The sequence below is a fragment of the Condylura cristata genome, unplaced genomic scaffold (assembly GCF_000260355.1).
Source record: "Condylura cristata isolate star-nosed mole 26May11 unplaced genomic scaffold, ConCri1.0 scaffold00033, whole genome shotgun sequence".
Classification (NCBI taxonomy): Eukaryota; Metazoa; Chordata; class Mammalia; order Eulipotyphla; family Talpidae; genus Condylura; species Condylura cristata.
Genome location: NW_004567134.1, coordinates 7,667,062 through 7,686,153, shown reverse-complemented (window position 1 = coordinate 7,686,153; position 19,092 = coordinate 7,667,062). Strand labels below are relative to the sequence as shown.

Below are 19,092 nucleotides of genomic sequence, written 5' to 3'. Positions count from 1 at the left end.
GAGTCTAAGGACCCCACTGAGCTCCGACACAACACGAGGACGTGAGGGGCCACATCCGGTCCTTGATTTCTGTGCCTTATTAGTTAGTCACCATACCTGTGAGCTAAGACTTGCCATGTCTATTCCATTAAAACACTGTCACCTCTGGATTGGGTCACAGAGGAAAAAAATCAATTTAATCTGACTTGTTTCTAGCAAAATCATAAAAATGCTTCCATTCAGGACAGTGCCATATATGGGTAATCACCTGCTTAGGAGTTATGGTGAAATGGTTAAAACGTGTTGGCACTGGCAATACTACGCAATCTATCACTGGTGCTCCAGGCTGATCTGGTGCTCGCACAGAAGGGTGGACAAACCAAGTCCGAGGCCCGTTCTGGAATGGCCGACCAGTTGTCTACAGCTGCAGCTCTCACTCAGTCAGGCGATTCCGGGTCTTTACACAGAAGACTGTTACTCATTCCATGTTTGCAGCCCTAAGCAGTGTCTCTAGTGCCAAGGGCGGACTTCAGAACAGCAAGGGGGGGGGGGGCATTGCGAACCACAGGGGGCCTGGCTGCTAGCTAGCACTTCCGTGTTGGCAGAGTCTGCATCTCTCTCCATGGGACTCTACTACTGAGTTTTTTTCTTCTTTATTTTTAAGTAGGACAAATGGACAGATGGAAATTATAAAAGTAGGCTTTCAAACATAACACAACAGATAAAATGAAAAAAATGGCTGCCATTCTGAAATATATGTTGAAGTATGGAAGTAAAACGTTAAATATGCATAGAAATACCTTGCTCAGGACTGTTTCGTTGTGACAAATAATTACATCTTTTGTAGCATTTTTGAGATCTCTGGGTTCCTTTGGTCTCCAAGACTATTGCTCAGTTTGCAAAAAAACCTTTGCACATGTATTCTATATGACCATATAAGTAGATATGGAACAGCTTAAAATATCAATAGGTTTTCTTAGAGAAAAATCCAGAATTTGATCTTGCTTAGGTAAATTAAATTTCAGAATTAAGTACTGCAAAATATAGACAAGAGTATCTATAAAATAAAACTACTTAAAAAATGGATATAATTTATTGTTTCATGAAATAAACAAGGGAAGAGCCTATGAAGCTGTTTTAGTTTACCAAGTATTCCTGAAAGCCTACTGTGTGCCAGGATCTACGACTGTGAGAGTCCAACAGTCCCTTTGCCTTCCAGTTGGAACATACAGACAGAGTAGTATGTACAGAGCAGTGTGCAAAGTGTTAAGATGGTACATAAGGAGGACAGGTGGAGTCCTGAGGAAGGGCTGCCCATGAGGGAGTTAAAGGAAAGGCCACTGAGAGAAAACTCCCCTGCGGCTGACAGCCCCATCTTTATCTCCCTTGATTATCTCTCAGGTATCACATTTGCTTAAATTGCAAATAGGCTTAATTGAGTCTCCCCACCACTTACTTCCATTTTAACATTCATGAAAACTTTATCATTTTAAGGCTGGTGCTCAAGTACCCCTTAAAGGTGAGAATGAGTTAGAAAGCCGTCCTTTAATCTTTTCACAACTGAAGCCTATTTTGCTGTTTTCCATAAAAAGTGAGGCTCCTATCAAAATATTCTATGGAGAAGGAAAGTTTCTGAGACCACATAAAGCCCACACGTGAGACTTTAAAACCTCAATCCCCACATCTTAAAAAAACAACTAAAATTACGATATAACTCAGATGTTTTACAAGTATTCACTCCCGTGAGTTTCAAACAATCCTGAAAAATGGGACCAGTTGGTTAACCTTTACAGACTAGGAAACAGAGACAGGGAAAGTCTCAAGCCTGAGATCCTGGAGTTGCAAGCCCCAGCGCTGACTTCCTTGACCCCTTTGTGATGAGGGCCACCAGCTCCCGCAGGAAAACCATGGCAGAGAGCAAAGGCCCAGGAGACTCACATACAACACTGAGAAAGGAAGCTGCTAAAGAAATACATCACCTCAAGAATTCATTTCATTAAGCAATAAAAATAAAACAAAATCAGGCTCTGTCCCACGTTAACACAATTCAGGAGTCTCAATACATTTTGGGAAATAGATCTTGTGATGTCTCATAAAGTTATAGTTGTTTTAGTAAGCTCTCATTTTTAATTATCTTGGAAAAGTGCTGGATTGTGACAGTAAAAAATGGAAGAAGCCCGGGACAAAGGGTGGGAGCGGGAATGAAGGAGCCTGGAGCCCTCCATGGGTGGACAATGAGGGCATTCATTTTTTCTTAATTTTCCATCTTTTCTTAACAAAGTGTCTGCTTTGCATCTTTAACCCCTATGAACAAACTAGTTAGGTTGGCATTTTTATGGGAAAATATCATTATTACAAGATCATCAGTTTGGGGTCTTTTTTTTTTTTTTTTGTAAAGAAAATCAAGAAAAAAAATGGTAACTGAGGATGCTTTGGAGTGACAGGGACAAGAATGCTAAAGCCCTCCGCTTTCTCCACAACAAGGAACCCGCAACCCCAAGACCCTCCATGACATTCTAGCACCCCATAGAAATGCTGCAGGTTAACACACACTCTCGCACTACTGCAACGCCCTTCATGTAAGCATCCCAGGGTGCTTTACAATCATTATGAGTTAAAATTAAAACTGAAGCACATACAATTCCTAATAGAATCATTTTAAAAATGCTAAACAGAACAAATAACTTTTAAGTCTAGATTTAAAAGTCCCAACTGCCAGAGCGTTCTTTCCTTCAATTGGCAAAGAGCTGTGGAGCCAGGCTGAGGCGCTCTCCTGTTATGGTAAAGGCTCTCTCATGCTTTTCATGCTCAGAGCACGTTATGATCAAGCAGTTTCCAATGAAAGAGGGGAAAAAAATTGGGTGCCTGTGGGTGTTTGTTTTGATGGTTCTGAATTTAAGATTTTGTTTGTTTGTTTGCTTGTTGTTTATCTGGGGCCCAAGCCTGATGCGAAATAAAGCAGGTTTCAAAAGCAAATTGAGATAGAGCCCAACCTGAAACTTTAGTAACTGTCAAAAAAAAAAAAAAAAAACCCAAAACACTCTAAACCTAGCTGTTTTAGTGAAAAAATGGGATTGATTAGCATGATTGGGCTGACTTAAAAAAAAAATCAGAAAACAGCATTTAATAGGCTTTCTCTGAGACCATGTCTATTCCTAAGCATTGGCAGTATTTATTATTCTGCAAATCAAAAAAAAAAAAAAATAGAGGAAATGCTCTCATGATATGGTAATTTTCCTTGCATTAGTGATTTTGAGGTCAAAGGAAACCTGTTCAGATCTAAAACAAAGCATAGGTAAAAATCTATTAAGTGAAATTGAAGTACTTACACGTTGTTAAGCACTCTGTCAATTGGCATGGCTTAAACTCTTATGTGCTAACTATTGTGAAAAAGACAGTGGTTATAAAATATTTGAGATCAATCTGTTTTAAGTTAGAGGCTTTATTAAGTTTGTATTTTTTTATTATTATTAATATGTCTGAAAGGTTACAGAGAGCTAATATCAAGTTATAGTAAAATCCTTATGTATCTAAATTGGTTAAAATTAAGCCTGATCCATGAGATTCAAAAAAGAAATTTGCAGTGGGAAAGACACCTCTCTTGTACATTCTCCCTGCTCTAATGTTAACACGGAACACGGGGCTGGTAGAAAGAGGAACTGCACAGAGTAATAACTGGTTCAAAAAGGGAGGCAGTAAAAGTGTCTGGTGTAAATTTAGCAATTCGTGCAACTACCCAGAGAAGACTGCTTTGCTATTTCCTTTAAGAATCTCCACAACTGCTGAAAGTGATTTAAAAAAAAAAAAAAACAACACACACACATAGTATCAAGCACCTTAGGGCCTGCAAAGCAGGTATTTGTAACCTGAGAGTCCCTGGCCAGTAGGGGAAGAGCTGGGGAAAGTTTTGTAATCTAAAAAAAAGCAGTGAGAAATGGGGAGAGCTCCTATGTTGAGGTTTTCCTCAAAACACACTAGATTTAAGAACAGTTTATCACTGTATACTTGGGGAGGGGGAAGTTCAAGGTCCTACAAGTAAAGGCTCAAAAGGAGCCTTTCTGCTTTTAACTGAAGCCGCCAGTTACATACTTGCCCACGGTCTCAGGCCTGTGAATGCCTAAAGTCTGGAACTTTCAAACAGACTGAAAAATCCCACTGTCCCTGTTTCCAATGCCAATGCCTAATATTGTCTTGGGGGACAAAACAAGGAGCTATCAGCTCAGTTACACCCTAGTAAGCCAAGGGACGTGGAAGGATGGGTGGAGAAGCTCTGTCCCAGAGCTGCTACAGTTCCACAATTTGGAACCTCCCAAATACTTATCCTAGCAGTCACGCCTCCCTACTGGGGTTCTAAACTAGGAGCATAAAGCGATGGTGCATTTAAAGCAAAGGAATACACAAACAACAGAATCACAGATTTTGTCAGTCCCCAATAGCCAAACTCCATGTAAGAAAAATCTCAGTACTGAGACTATAACTGGGAAACTTCAGAGAACTCAAATATTTCTAAAATCTAGCAAATTAAGTTGAGAAAGGTTTAAAGTCCTTTGTCTATGTATGTGACCCAGAAGGATACTGGATTAAGCTAGCATGCTCAGCACGCTCTGGCCCTATAAATTAGCTAGAATAAACAGAAGATGAGTTATACAAGTTATATACATCAAAAAAAAGTTATACATCAAAAGCACTAAATAAAAGTTAACTATTATTATTTCCACTATTAAGATGTGTCATCCTTATTGCTACAAAGGAAGCAGGATGCCTGTCACAGAGCAGACTGGCAATTCATATTTTTGAATGAATAAATGTGACTATTTCATAGGTTAGAGTCACATGAAAGACAGCCCAAGAATGCTGATGCTGAATATACATTCTCTTGAAAGAATGTGATTATTAATGTCTGTTAAATATTTTTCAGAAATGTCATTTCAGAACAGTTAAGAAAAAGCAGCACAAGGTGCAGTTTAGAAGTACATAACTCGCATTCGTCATCTAATGTGTCGCTGTTGTGGACAGAGATTTTTAAATTGTTGCTCCAGTGTTATGTCTAAGGCAGACTGAGAATCACTAAACGCAGAGGTTTAGCAAATGTCTGTGGAAATGGCCATCAGTTTCAGAGAACCAGTGAGGTTAAATGCTAAGGTGCAGGAGAGCAGGGCAATTCCCTTTTTAATCACTTTTACGACCACCTAATAAAAAGTCTGGTGTAGCTGCATCTTGCTGTCCAGAGACAGAAGACCAAACTTCCTTTTTCTCAGTATTACTTCTAAATGGCATGTTCACATTCAAAGGTATGTATCTTGTGCCACGTGATATACAAATGGCAATTCTCACTTTATATCTAGGACTTGGGCTTGCAGCTGTTTCTCCTCAGGTGAAAACAAAACAGAATATAATCCAGTGTCTTAGAAATGTCAAAGCTGTGCTATGTTAGTGTGTGTGTGTGTGTGTGTGTGTGTGTGTGTGTGTGTAGGGAGGTACATAGGTGCATAGCAGATTAAAATCTCTCAGGAATATTAATCTAGACAGTTCTAGAAGGAAAACATTAAGCTGGCACAAATAATTTTCCTCATGGTTCTTTCCACAAAATGAAATCTATCCTGGTATCAAAATATATTTGCCTAGTGTTAAGCTGAGGGTAAACTACCATCAACATGACATGTTTTATTGTAAATCAGAATGTTTACTTTTGACTCCCTGTGTACCTCCCAGGTCCCGTCTCAAAGTTCTCATGACCACAGGCTTTCTTGTCCCCAAGCCAGGCTTCATTCGCTCCTCCCACCTTGCAGCTCAGAATACATAACATCCAACTTATCTAACCACATCCACTGAGAAAAGCAAAAGTAACAACAAAATGCTCAACCTCAGATCTATAATAAGCTAAGCATCTCCCATGTCTTAGGACATTTTACAAAAATAAACACAGGGTACAAAAACTTAATAAATGATGTCAATCTATTTGGGCAGATTTATGGCAGGAAAGCAGTAAGAGAAACAAAGGTATGAATTGTAAATCAAATCACTTATGGAATTTCTGGAGCTAGAGAAAATCTTGCAGACATTATCAAAGAGAAAACTACTGCACCCCCCAAGTAAGTTTTCACCTTACAATCAACACTTACTTAACAGTGTCCTCTTAGGAAAGGACGTGGGTTAGGCATTAGTCAGTATGTTGTCTTTCATCCCCAGAGTCACTGGCTCTTTCCTGTCCAAGGACACTAGAACCTAGGATGCTGGCACCTTCTAGGTCTAAGAACTAAGTCCACGCTGCACATCTGCAGCAAGAGCAGAGTCCTGCGAGTGCTGGAAGGCAGTTTGGTCAGAATCCCAGCAAATGCCCAAGGTGTCCACTCCCAGTCCCTCCTGACCACCACTCTGTAAAGGGAATCTACTTGCCACAGGGGTGGAATTTCCCTTCTGCAGACTGTTAAAGGACCCTATAGCTGTAGGTGCTACTGGGGTATCTTTTCATCTGGAACAAAACAACACCCTTAATGTTCAGGAAAATGTGTCTATGAAGCATGTGCTAGAAGTTCTCGCGAATGAGCCTCAATTCCACAGGGGGAAGAGTCCTTCTACCACTCAGTGTTTCCCAGAGGTAGGCCCCGTTTTGTATAAGACTGAGGCCATGTTTATTTGCTAGGCATCTTTCACCACAGCATCTTCATCACCAAATCTCAACTACAGGGGGAGAATGAGCAGTTTTGCCAAACTCAGCATATATTTTGGTCTCAGCCTTTGTGGACCTGTATTTCCCAGAGAAGCAAATGGAAATGGTTCATAATTAAAAACATTCTGAATTGAGTGTCAGATTCATGGATTCAATCTACAGAAACAAAAGATGACGCAGCAGAATATAAAATAACCCCCTCGTTTAGAGGATAGGTTGCATTTTTCTCATAATGTTAAATATTAAGTTAATATTAAGTATTTGCTGCTGCGAAACAGTGCTTAGCTTTTTGCACTTCTATTTTTTCAATTCTGTATAAAAGAGAGGAAGCTGTCATTACAGCTGATTACGGACTGCCCAGCCTCACCACTGAGCACTGCAAGGGGCTCTCCAGAGAGTAGGCCCGGGACCTCGGCAGGCCTCTACAGCCTTTCATCAGGATGTAACTCTAAAACCAAGTCCCGAATTTCATTTTGTCAGGTATTTAATGTTGTAATTGCCTATATTCAATTCATTCCCCATGATAACATTAAGTAAATTCACAATTATATTTATAAGCTACCATGAGGTGGAGTTCATTGGCTAAATGTTGATGCCATTTAACAATTAGTTCTCACTGCCTATATTAATAAATACGGGTACTGGTGTCCTCTAGCGCAGAGTAAATTCCTTAAAACGTTGCCTGAATTTACTTCCAAAATCATTGGGACATTTAGAAACATGAAGACATGAGACTCCAATACTGGCTGTTTACAAATATTTTAACTGAGTTCTTTAGAAAAGTTTATTTCTAGAACATTTTAAATTTTTAAAATGCTACTACTAACCAAGTGACATGTTATCTGAGTTGTCTGCAAAACCCAAAGTCCCTGAGGTAAGCATCACCTGCTTCATTATATCATCCTATTGATTTAACTGTGTTTAATTAATTTAAATTACTTTTATTCGATGGTTATAAATTCACATCCTCTCTACTCCGAAGGTAAGAGTGGGAGGAAAGAAAGTGATAAGCTAAAATGACAAAGAGTTTGCACTGAATTTCAAGAAATGGACAACTAATAGAGAAATTATTTTACCTATGGCTACAATTTACCTTAAAAGAACATAGATAGCTATTATTCGTAATAAACTTAATTCATTTGCTTCATTCTCTAATTACTCACAAATATCAGAGTAAAGCTGAGGGACTATAGCGCCGCAAACCTGAAATGCTTGGAGTTTCCATAAACAGTCCCACAAACGCCCACGAGCTTCCTTCCAAAGTATCTTCACCAGCATCACAACAGAAATACATCTTCAGAGTATCTCAATCGCAGAAACGTTCACAGTAGAGTCAGAAGGTTCAAGTTCAAAGGACTGATAGACTACTATTCATAATGACCTTTAACCTTCAATCAAATGCAAAACTTGAATTCCCTTGAAAATCGGGTGACACTAACACTCAGTGATGCTAAGTCACAGAATGACCTGACACCAGTTATAGGCCCCGAGGACAGCACTGGGGCAGGTTTATGCAGTGACCACAGGAGCAGATTCACGAGCAGATTCACGACACCCACTGTGTTGTACTTGAAACCAGCTGAGCATTATTAAAATGAGCTTGGTTTTAAATCTGGAAAACAGGGGCACAATCTGTATTTCAAGCTTTAGCTGCCCTTTACCAAAACTCACTCTAAAATAATCATGTCCAATAATTCATTTTTGTCTCATTTCCAAAAACCCTGATGGTAGGGGGAAATTTTTCACACACAAAAAAAAATAAATAAAAAAGTTAACCAGCGCCACAAAACTGGGAACAAAATCCTAATGCAAAATAACTCTCACATCCTTAGTTCCAGGTAAGGATTTCTGCTCATTATCACTATTCTCACTAAATGTGTGCTTTTTTATTTTGTTTTGTTTTGTTTTTTGGTATGGCAAGGGACAAAACATCTCCAAACCCTACTCTTATTTTTTTCTGGCAGCAAGGCGACATTTGCATGTTAACACTTCATGGCCACTGCCACTCGCCAAAGACTCCAAGATCTCACACCACCCTCACTTTTACTAGCATAAGGGCGCTCAGGTGAAAGTGGAACACTCAGAAGAGGAATCTAAAACACGGCAGCATGGAGCTGTGGGAGCTGTTTTTCTTTTGCTCCTTATCCCCCCACAACCCCCCACCCCCCACCCCACCTCTCCCCCAGGGAGACAAAGTGTAAAAGCTCTGCTCAGAATGAATCAGGCTTATTTTTTAAAAGTCACCAATGGTCAAGTCACTTTGCATTTCTGAAGGTTCTCGCTTCAGGTGCCAGTTGCTTGGGCCTGTGGAGCCCATTCCAACCTCACATCAGGGCTGCCCGAGTCGTCTTATTATTTATTACATGCTATGCTAAGTACCTGTGAAAGGGGGCACTCCTTGGCCAACGAACTCTGATTCATATCTTTCAGTAAGTCCTTCAGAGCATTCCTTACTGTGGTGTGCGACCATTGTTCAGGAGGCAGGTCTTCTAGTTTGGGGCAACTATTTGAGACATAGATTAGAAAGGGGATTATTACAAGATTGCATCCCGCTGCAGAACATTCCTTTAAGACAGACAGATTTCATTTTGCGCATCAAACAGATGCATCTGGAGATTGCTCTCGGTCTCCTGATTGTTCCGATTAGTTAATTACTTTATACAACACATCTGCTGTATCGATGCATGAATTATACATCAGCTGCCTGTGGTGGCTATTTTTTCACGTTACTTCTACCTTCCTGCTCTGATGCGCTTGGGAAGACAATTTAAGGTGTACTGCTTTCTCACCAGCCGTCATGAAAAGCATGAACGTATTAACCGCCTTCCTCTCACGACTCTGTTCGTACGAATTAAAATGGGGAAAAATATATAAATAAATGTGATCGTGGCAATAGTGAACAAGGCATTCTTTCACAAAATGTACACAGATGGCACTGCTCACGATACGCAAAAATATTTTTCTCTTAAGTAAACTTTATGTAAAATGCCTTCTTATAATGCATCATTTAATTGACTTCATGCACAAAGTCTTATCTTTTGATAACCCGCACAAACCTACACATTTGGAGGGGGGAGGAGTGGCTTCTAAATCACACACTAAAGTTAGGAAAATAAAGCAGAAGGTGTAGGTGGTAACCAAGTCAATTTGCATTAACATTTCTGAAACAGAGTTTAAAGAAAAAAAAAATTTAAAAAAAAAGGCTGACCGACATGCTTTACTTCAAAAGGCCAGTGAGGGAGAACGGTCAGCCCTAGAATCGCTGTCCTGACTCACCTGTGCAACTGAATTTTCAATGTGACCACATGATACACGTCTTGAAGCATATCTGCCACCGTAGCATCAGGGGCATCTGTCACGTAAGACAGTGGAACTGGATTCCACTTTCCGACCTGGATTAGCCCTAGTCCAGATAAAGAGAGTGTGTCACTAAATATTTCACCCTGCTGATAACAGAGCTAGTAGAAAGTCTTTTCTTCTTTCATTGCCCCCACCACAAGCAATATTGTTATTTCTGTCTGAATGATTCCCTTCCCTCTAAAAGGCAGGTCAATGAAAATATTCACAGCTTAGCTTTCCAAATTGAGAAATTATGTAAATGCCGGTAGGGTTGTTTATTATTTTGGAAATAAAACCCCATCAATAAAACCTATGCAGAGGCCACATTTTCCTAAGTTACAGGAAGTTCTAATAAGACATAGCTGAACCAGTTCTAAATAGCTTTACGATTTAGATAAGATTCCCTACTGCAATGGGAATCAGCATTGAAAAATACTTTACAGCCCATAAAACCATCAGAAACAGAATAAAAGAAACAGAACTAGATATTCAGTCATAAATGCAAATTGACTCTCAACAGTCCATCTGCTCAAATACGCTCCTCACTTCCTTGTGGGTCCTCAGTGGAGCAGATTATTAAGGTCAATAAGCATACTAATGATTCAGCTGAAGTAATTTAAAAAAAAAAATCTACCTCGACATTCCACATGAGCAAAATGTGTGTTAACTAAACCAAACTGAATTAAGCCAATTTTTTAAAGCCACAGTCTATAAGGAAGCAATGTAACACACTGCCTACAGTTCTTTGAATGAAAAATACTCAGTGCTTTCTCTGCAAGGTAAACAAAGGATGCCAAGCAATTTTTCCAACCCCACATCTGCGTTATTTACCTTTGGCCTGGGCAGCAGAGCTATGCGAATAACCCAGAGACAGCAATGCCATTTCTATCAGCTGGTTGAAAAGCATATCCTTTCTCACCAACACAAATTCTGCATGCTCCTCCTTGCAATCATATTCAATGGCGTTTTCATAATGTTCCACCACACAGAAAACTGGTAGCATGGTTCCTATCAAAAAGACAGAAAAAGAGACGCAAACCAACAATCTTCAGGAATACATAGAGTCGGGGTGTGGAGGGGGGAGAGGGAGGAAAAACTAAGGGATGAAAATAAATCTTCACAGCCATGAGAGAAGGGAGACTGTTTCCAAGGCAGACAGGCCACAGAGAGACAGGCACGCACACACAAAAATATACATTCTTTATTATCTTTAAGTTGAAGACAAATACTGAGAACGTGAACTTGGTCCTAAGTCACATAGGCTCTGCTTGCATTTTAACAGTGCATTTTCCAAAATTAATTCATGCAGAATTACCTCTCTGATCAAACAGTAGAGCTGACGACAGAGAAGTAAGTGTCCTGTCTGCTCTGCTGTGAGTGGTATTCAGTATGCAAACGTGACTACTGTACTTGTCTGCAGACAAACCCACCTTTGAGCTTCCCTACATGTTCTCGTTAATACTAAACTTTTCCATTCACATCCAAACAAATTATCTGGGACCCTAAAATTATTAGCACTTCCTTCCATTTTGAAAGACATTTACTTGACCGGTTCCATTAAAGAAACACAAAACTTAACCAAACTGATGCTCAAAATATATGATTTCAATATGTGCATAATACAGATAAAGACGATTTATTCTTACAGTCATTCATTTAATCTACCTGAGAAAAAAGATATCACCGTAACTATATGTCTTTAAAATGAACAATCTTAGTTCTCAAAAATGAGATACAAATGAGAGAGAGAGGGGGAAAACTGGTCTCAACAGGACATATGAGGATAAAGGAATCTGCCTCGATTCGATGTGTTCTCCCTTTATTTACTTTAATCCAACAGCCTAACTCGGTAGCTAGATGATTAATAAGCCCAGGCCACACCACTGTTAGAAAAGAGGCTTCTAGAAATTGCAATCACGGAATGCTGTGCTTCTCAAGGTGCGTATACGCAGCCAGCGCTCTGTCAGACTTCCAGTGATAAACGGAAAAGGGTTAAAAGCAGATGCATCTGAACTGCACTGTGGCAAACTGCCAGGAAGGTATCATCTTTAGCATAAATGATGACAAGGGTTACTTTAACAGGGCACCCAGGGTCCCCAATTAGTCCTCTAACATTAATGCCTCTGAACTCGCTGGATCCCACCAACTTCTGAAGATGCCTCGTGCATACCAACCAGAGCTAAAATTCAGGATTTCCTAGCAGAAGATGCCCTTTAAAAATGCTCCATTTGCTGGTTTGTGCTGAACAAAAGCCGGCAATAAAACAGCTACATTTTTCTACATGTGCATCTTCACCAAAGCTTTAGTGAACTGTTCACGAGAGATTCCAGCTCTGACAAATAAACCCCTTTAGGTTTACTTAGAAAAGCCCACAAACTCATTCAGAGAGACCCAACAGGCTAGGCATGAAAAACAAGTCGCAGAGCTTGCCAATATTCTTGTCATTCATTCAGCTGTTTTATACCAGAGAGAGAATCCATGAGGGATCAGAGGAAGACTTGGGGAGACCACAATAAAAATAGCAATATGCAAACTGATGATTTCTTCCTTGGCTTGAAGGGACTTTGGCAACATCTCTTAAACAAATAAACAAAACCATCCAACCCCTTTTACTTATAAGTCGTGCTTTCTCAGCTCAGTCACAATTTTTATCTGACACCTGTCAAACAGAAACCATGCACATGAAAAATAATATTAAAAAAAAAAAAAAAAACACTACCACCACCAAAAGGCTTTGGCAATTTTGTTGTTTGAAGTAAGCAGAAAACCTTTTACAATTACACTGCATTTTAAAAACAAGTCACTATGAATGCAATGCTAAAAAAAAAAAAAAAAAAAAGCATCTGAGCAGGAAGTGAAATTACTGTACTTTGGTTTCTCCTCCCCCTGTCCTGATGTCTTCAAAGAGTTGGGTTAGAACATGAAAAATATGAACCGTGATTTTTCTTCTTACAGGATTATAGACCGTGTTCCACTGTAAGCTGTTCCTCACACCTACTTCTGTAAGTTTTTCAATCTATTGAAATATATTGGACTTATTTTGGACTTTATTGATCAAGTTTAGAGGTACCGTGTAGATAATAAAGGAGGCTGCTGAAGTGACAACAGTGTCACTTAATTACCGATCTACTTGCTAAATCTTCTAGCAAACTGTCACAGTTGTCCTGATAGAGGAGTATTGCTGAGCAGCAGACTTCTCGCAACCGTCTGATTATTTGTGCTGGTGTTTGGTGAGACTTCCAACTACAGCAACTTCATAACCTTCCAGTATTAAAAGGGGAGTGCACTGGTCACTGCTGCATGCTAAAAATACCACATGATTTAAACCTGGAGGCAGTCTTAGAAGCTTTTGCTGAAGGTTTATGAGCCTGTGTAAACAGCACGTCTGCCATAAGGAGCAGTGAAGTCTGTAGAATCCTTGTCTAAAACTGTCCTGGCATTAAAGTTTGCTGTGCAAATATCACATAATACCAGAGACAGCTGAAATCTCCTATTTAGGAATTTATGGAACTTATATGTTTGCAGGCGTCAGAAAGTCTTTTTTATAGAGCCCCAGTGCTTCACAGTACAATATTAATGCACTCTGTTTGAAAAGCCGTAATAAATTATATTTTTAATGCTCTTACCCTGGCTTTCTTAAGATGCATACATTCTTGGCAAACAATCAATAAATAGGGTAATCATGAGTAGAGGCCAAAGAATTTGCTGAAGTGCTGTTTTTCCATTTTTAATAGATAAAGATCTAACAATACGGACTGCTGTGTCTGTTCATTTCAGGATCAATATATTCTTTGTTTTCGCCAAACCAAGGAAAAAATAAATGATTGTATGACAAATGTTATGCATCAAACACAATGAAATTCCTCTGCCTTCTAACTTTATCTACTTAATATTCTTGGTTGCTAAAAGATGGTATTTTTATCCTTTGCTTAGCAAATGTAAGGAAAATCTGAATCCTATACACAGCTCTTCAGTGACAAAATAAAGACTATTATGAGGCACACACATTATACTCGGGCAGGCACTGCTTTATACAAACAACAGCGTGGAACACCAAGTTGTTCGACTCCGTCAATTTAATATGAAACTGCTAGAAAGGCACCACCCAGCTACACAGTCTGCTTAAACTTGCCTAAGTCTGCTCGTCCTTTAACCAAAGTTATCCAATTTTAGCAAATATCAAAAATTAGCCTCATCAAGCTTTTCACTGCTAAATAATGAATATGCTCTTAAGGAAAAAAAGCCACAAAAAATGCTATCACAAAACTTTTCCATCATCTCACATAAGATTTCCATGATTTCTAACACTGCCTGACAACTAGTAATCCCATGAAAGAGCTGGCACGGTCCTCAAATAACCCAAGTGTCTTATGCTTAATCTGGGTTAGCTGAAGCCACAGCCACCTACACATCCTCTCTGCCGCAGTAACACCTTATCAAGGGAAGCCTTGCATAACCAAGACCAGCATATGCTACCCAGCCCTCATCATCCAAAATGTCCAGTGACTCCAGTCTCCAGAGGAGCAAGATGCTCCACTCAAGCACAGAATCTACACTTTCAAAACGTGGCTGACACTGCAGCCAGGATTGTCAGTAATTCAGATCAGAAAGGGAATGGAGGAAAATAACATACAGAAACCAGTTCTGCCTCTCCACCCCCACACACAGAGGCCTTGGATAGAATCAAGGGTTCGAAGGTGTCCAGGATCTGGCTTGAAAGTGCATCTTTATTTACCTTTCCTAAGGTTGGTTTTCATCAGATGGCCCGAGTGTTTTAAAGGCACTCCCTGCATTTTTGCACCTGTACTCCCAAGCCTTCCTCTTCCTAGCGGGCTCCCGTTCTGCTCCAGGCGGGCAATCTTGGCTGGTGGACCCTTCGGATCGCTCACATTGTTAGACATTTCTGAATGTTCTTTCCCCTGAGTTGCCTCGTTCAAATGATCCATACTCAGTTACCCTCTAAAGATCACCTGCCAGAATTAAAAAAGAAAAGACATGTTATAATTGGTGGGTCTCCATCTCTTTCTGCCTCTCTGTGCATATGTATATATGTAAAGAGACATACAGGTTCTACCTCTAGATATTTGTAAGATTGCTTACCTAGATATATAAATATAATGCAGATGTTACCATGTTTCTGAGAAACAGCATTAAAATTTCCATTCAAACTAAACTAGATATTTGTAAAAACTATACCAAAATACATAAATTAAAAATGTAACTATTCATCTACCAACAAAACTAAGGTGTGAGGGCTTACTTTAAGGGCAAGAATGACCAGAAGTATAATTAAAAAGGAAGTGAGAAGAATTTATATAGCCCCAATTTTTAAAAATTAGAAACTCATTACAATACACAATAGCAACACTTTAATCAAGGAGGGAACAATTATCACATGCCAACATGCTAGCTAAGTCTGATGTATGTGCTTACATTTTTCATAGTTTAATTTTTATGAGGGGAAAATATACATATGTCACTTCAAAAGAAGGAAGTCAGCACCTGCTTTTTAAACTCCCCACTGGCTTTTATAGGTTAATTTATAGAAAAAGTTTCCACTATCAAAGTTTCAGGAGTTATCTGACCTGTTAAACAAGTAGTAGTCAAGTCCTAGTTAACATGTGATTGGATCATTTTACCCCTAAGAAAGGGACAGAAGTAAGCAGTTTCTTCAAATACCCCACATACTGAAGCATTGTTACTCATGTGTTTGAGAATTAACATTTGAGCATCCCTTGGTAATAGGATGCTATTATAATAATTTTAACAGAAAAATACATGAAAAGACTTTGTGGCATACACATTAGATCCAAGTGTCAAACCTGCTACTTAAAAAAAGCTTCATGATTTTGATAAAACATAATCACCAGCACTCAAAAATAATCCCGATATGCAATGAAGTCAACGTCTTAATTAACTTCAACAAATTAATAGATATTCATTTTCAGTCATATTATACACTGGACATCAATTTTCACAGTTTATAATAAAGCAAAACTAGTACAGAATCAAAGTTACTTCTAAATTACAGATTTATGCAGCATGGGTAAGAACAGGTATTAGAACTCTTTTATGAACTTTCACGCTACTTTTAAGTAATGAGTTTATTGATAAAAGGATAAAGGGACATTTAAGAAATCTAGAGAGAGCGTGATTGTCAGTTTCTTCCAGCTGTCTGATAGTTCAACTTATACTTTTAAGCAAATAATTATGCCAAAGAAGCTATTAAGATCGGGACTTGCTGGAAGCAGCCTGTCTGTTGGGCCATTCTATAAACCATGTCTCCAGGTCTAACCAAAAATGACTCTGTCCCTTCTAATCACAAGGGAGTGGAATGGGGAGGAGCAGCCGTGGTAGTCTGTAGGTTTAAAAGCAAACTTAATACCAACTGGAGAAGTACAAACTTGGAAAAATAATGGGTACTCATCCTTGCACTGGCGGGTGGCACGCTCAGAACTAAAGGTTTACGGTGGATTCCAGGTCCCATCTGTTTTTGGTTATGAGGTTCATTAACAATAAATGTGCCTCTTTTAACCACTTTTTATCAAGATTACTCTTTTCCATTATATTAAGCTGCAGTCTAAAGCCAAAATTAGAGAGTGATGATTATTAACTTATTCAAAGCACTCTTTATACTGTTTCATATGGATTATAACACAGGGCTGTCTTTTCTGAAATTGGTTGCCTCACCCTGGAGCAGAAGATGAATTTGAAAACATGATTTGAAAAGAAAATACTTAAGCTTTGGGGCAATTTAAAGGGGGGGGGGGATTGGGGGAGTAAACAGCATCAAAGTTAATGCTACAAAACAAATTAAGTAGTCACGAGGCTTAACAGCATTATAAACTATACAGCAAATGAAACTGATAGATTATAATTTAGTTCATGTATTGGCAATCAAAACATCACACAGGTCATGCAAAACTGTCCTTCCAATACCCACCTATAAGCGACTATTAAACACTCAGTCATCTTGTAAAAGACTTTACATTATATAGCAAAATTACATGCACATAAAACACCCAATTTACTCATTTACTCTATGCCCAAGGCTAAAGTTCACCAAACCTCAGTTTGGAATTGCAAAGAGCAACAGCCACCGGGCCTTCCGACTGACAGCACTGGAACTAACTACCTTCTCAACAGATGCCAGGCTGAAGAGTTTCTTTTGAGTTGCACATTTTAAAACCCTTTTTAGTGCAATGTCTGGTTGGCACACAGAAAGCACACTACTTTCTCAAAATCCCATTTCCCTCCTCATAAACTAAGTCCCTATATGATAACTGCTGAATAAAACAGTGAACTCAGACGCAGCAATTATTTCCTTTAAAAAGAAAAAGAAAAGCACGAAATCCCGGTTTCAAGAACCTATTCTTTTGCGATGTGGGACCGTTTTCAATGAGTTCCTTGCTGGTTGGCCTCCCTCGCCCCCACAGAACCCCATAATCACATTTTAAGAGATTGTGCCCTTATCCATTCCATATGGCCGGAACGATCCAGGCCAAGCTTTCACTGTGACCTTTTAAAGAGACAAAGAAGCAAAGTACTATCTAGAAACAGAAACACTGCAGTTTTACTGAGTGAAATTAGCAAAACCGACCTGAAACTCACCACTTCAAAACTTGACAGCATATAAATAACAATAACAAAGGAGATTTCCTTTGCAGCCCGGGTTCTTGAAGAGAAGTTCAAGACTGATGTTTTCTATGTCCTTTTTTTTTTTAATTAAGAAAAAAAAAAAAAAAAGGCAGCAGACCTGAAGGCGACTTCCCCTGAAATTGTATTATTTTCTCTTCCCCTACCCCCGCTCCCCTAAGCGGGGGAAGGGCAGAAACGAACGTCTAGAAGAGTAGCCATGGGAGAGGGGAGTTAAAAAAATCACCATTCGAAAAACAACATATATGGTTTGTAAAATGTCTAACCTCGGAGAACGGGGCTTTCGATGGGGGAGGAGGGGAGAGTGGGAAGGAGGGAGGAGGGAGAAGATAAAATTGATCTGACAAGTGATTCGTTGGGGGGGGGATCGTAAAAACAAAGCAAAACCCCGTTATGAGCTGTACACTGTGGTGGTGCTGGGGAGGCGAGGTGGTGACTGAGGATTCTCTTAAAAAAAAAAAAAAATCACTGCGGACCAGGTCTCCAGAAAGGGAGAGAGGGGGGGAAAAAAGGTCCCCTCGCTTCCCTCCCTCCCTCCTGCTCGCCCGGGTTCTCCGGTGAGGACAGAAAGTCTACTTCTGGCTGTCACTTGCAATATTGTTCTCCAGAAACCCCGGAGAACACAGAAGGGGAAGGCCACCTCGCCGCCCTTCCGATCGCCCCCAGCCCCCTCCCCGACAATTGCGACTAATATTGACAAACCTTAAACTTTCTTCCCACAGCCTCGCGCCCCCCACGAGGGCATCTACCGGGGGACAGCAAGGGTGGGGGGCAGAAGGTCACGAGAAAAACCCCGGAAAGGCACTAAGATGCCACTTTTGATTCGGCCCTCGCTGACAACAGCCCCGAGGACCCTCTCCCAGCCCATGGACGCGAGGCGGGGAGCGTCTGGGGAGCCGAGAGAGTGCGGGAGAGAGAAAGAGGGTGGGGGGGAGGGGAGGGAATCAGCAGGCACCCCCAGCCACCTCCGCCGCCTCCGCCGAGACAAACTCCCCGCCCCCTCCCCCCCAAAAGTCGCCGAGCTCTCACTCCGCCCGAGTCCGAGGTAAACAAGGAGCACCACAATGGCACTTGGACTTGGGGGTGCGGGGAGAAACCCGGAAACCCCCACAAAACTGATGAGGAGTTTCCCGAAAGGAAAGAGGGGAGTGGGAAGCGTCCCCCGGAGTGGCCCGGGCTGGAGGCTCGGTCCCGGGCCGGCTAGAGGGCGGCTGTGGCTGTTGTTGTTGTGACGAGGCCGGTGGTTGCCGGGTGGCACGGGGAGAGGTGTGTGTGTGTGTGTGTTGGTGAGTGTGTGCGTGCGTGTGAGCGCGAGTCCCCGGACGGGGCTGCTCCTCTCTCTCTCCCTCGCTCGCTCTCTCTCGCTCTCCCCCTCGCTGCCGTCTCTGCCCCCATTAAATCATGAGTTGACTCATCCCGGCCGCTGTCGCCGCCGCCGCCGTGCCCAG

At 40.6% G+C, this 19,092-nt stretch overlaps 1 protein-coding gene across 1 annotated transcript in view; it reads right to left on the bottom strand.

Annotated features, from left to right (window-relative positions):
• The window catches only part of SATB1 (SATB homeobox 1), a 74,598-nt gene extending 56,056 nt beyond the window's left edge, over window positions 1-18,542 (bottom strand). Inside the window, exons 1-5 of the mRNA XM_012732074.1 lie at window positions 17,600-18,542; window positions 14,724-14,958; window positions 10,820-10,996; window positions 9,926-10,052; window positions 9,029-9,152 (exon numbers count right to left, since the gene is read on the bottom strand). Coding sequence (XP_012587528.1) covers window positions 9,029-9,152; window positions 9,926-10,052; window positions 10,820-10,996; window positions 14,724-14,934 — 639 coding nt within the window. The 5' untranslated portion in view covers window positions 14,935-14,958; window positions 17,600-18,542. The remainder of the gene's footprint in view (window positions 1-9,028; window positions 9,153-9,925; window positions 10,053-10,819; window positions 10,997-14,723; window positions 14,959-17,599) is intronic.
• Window positions 18,543-19,092: the final 550 nt, after the last annotated feature.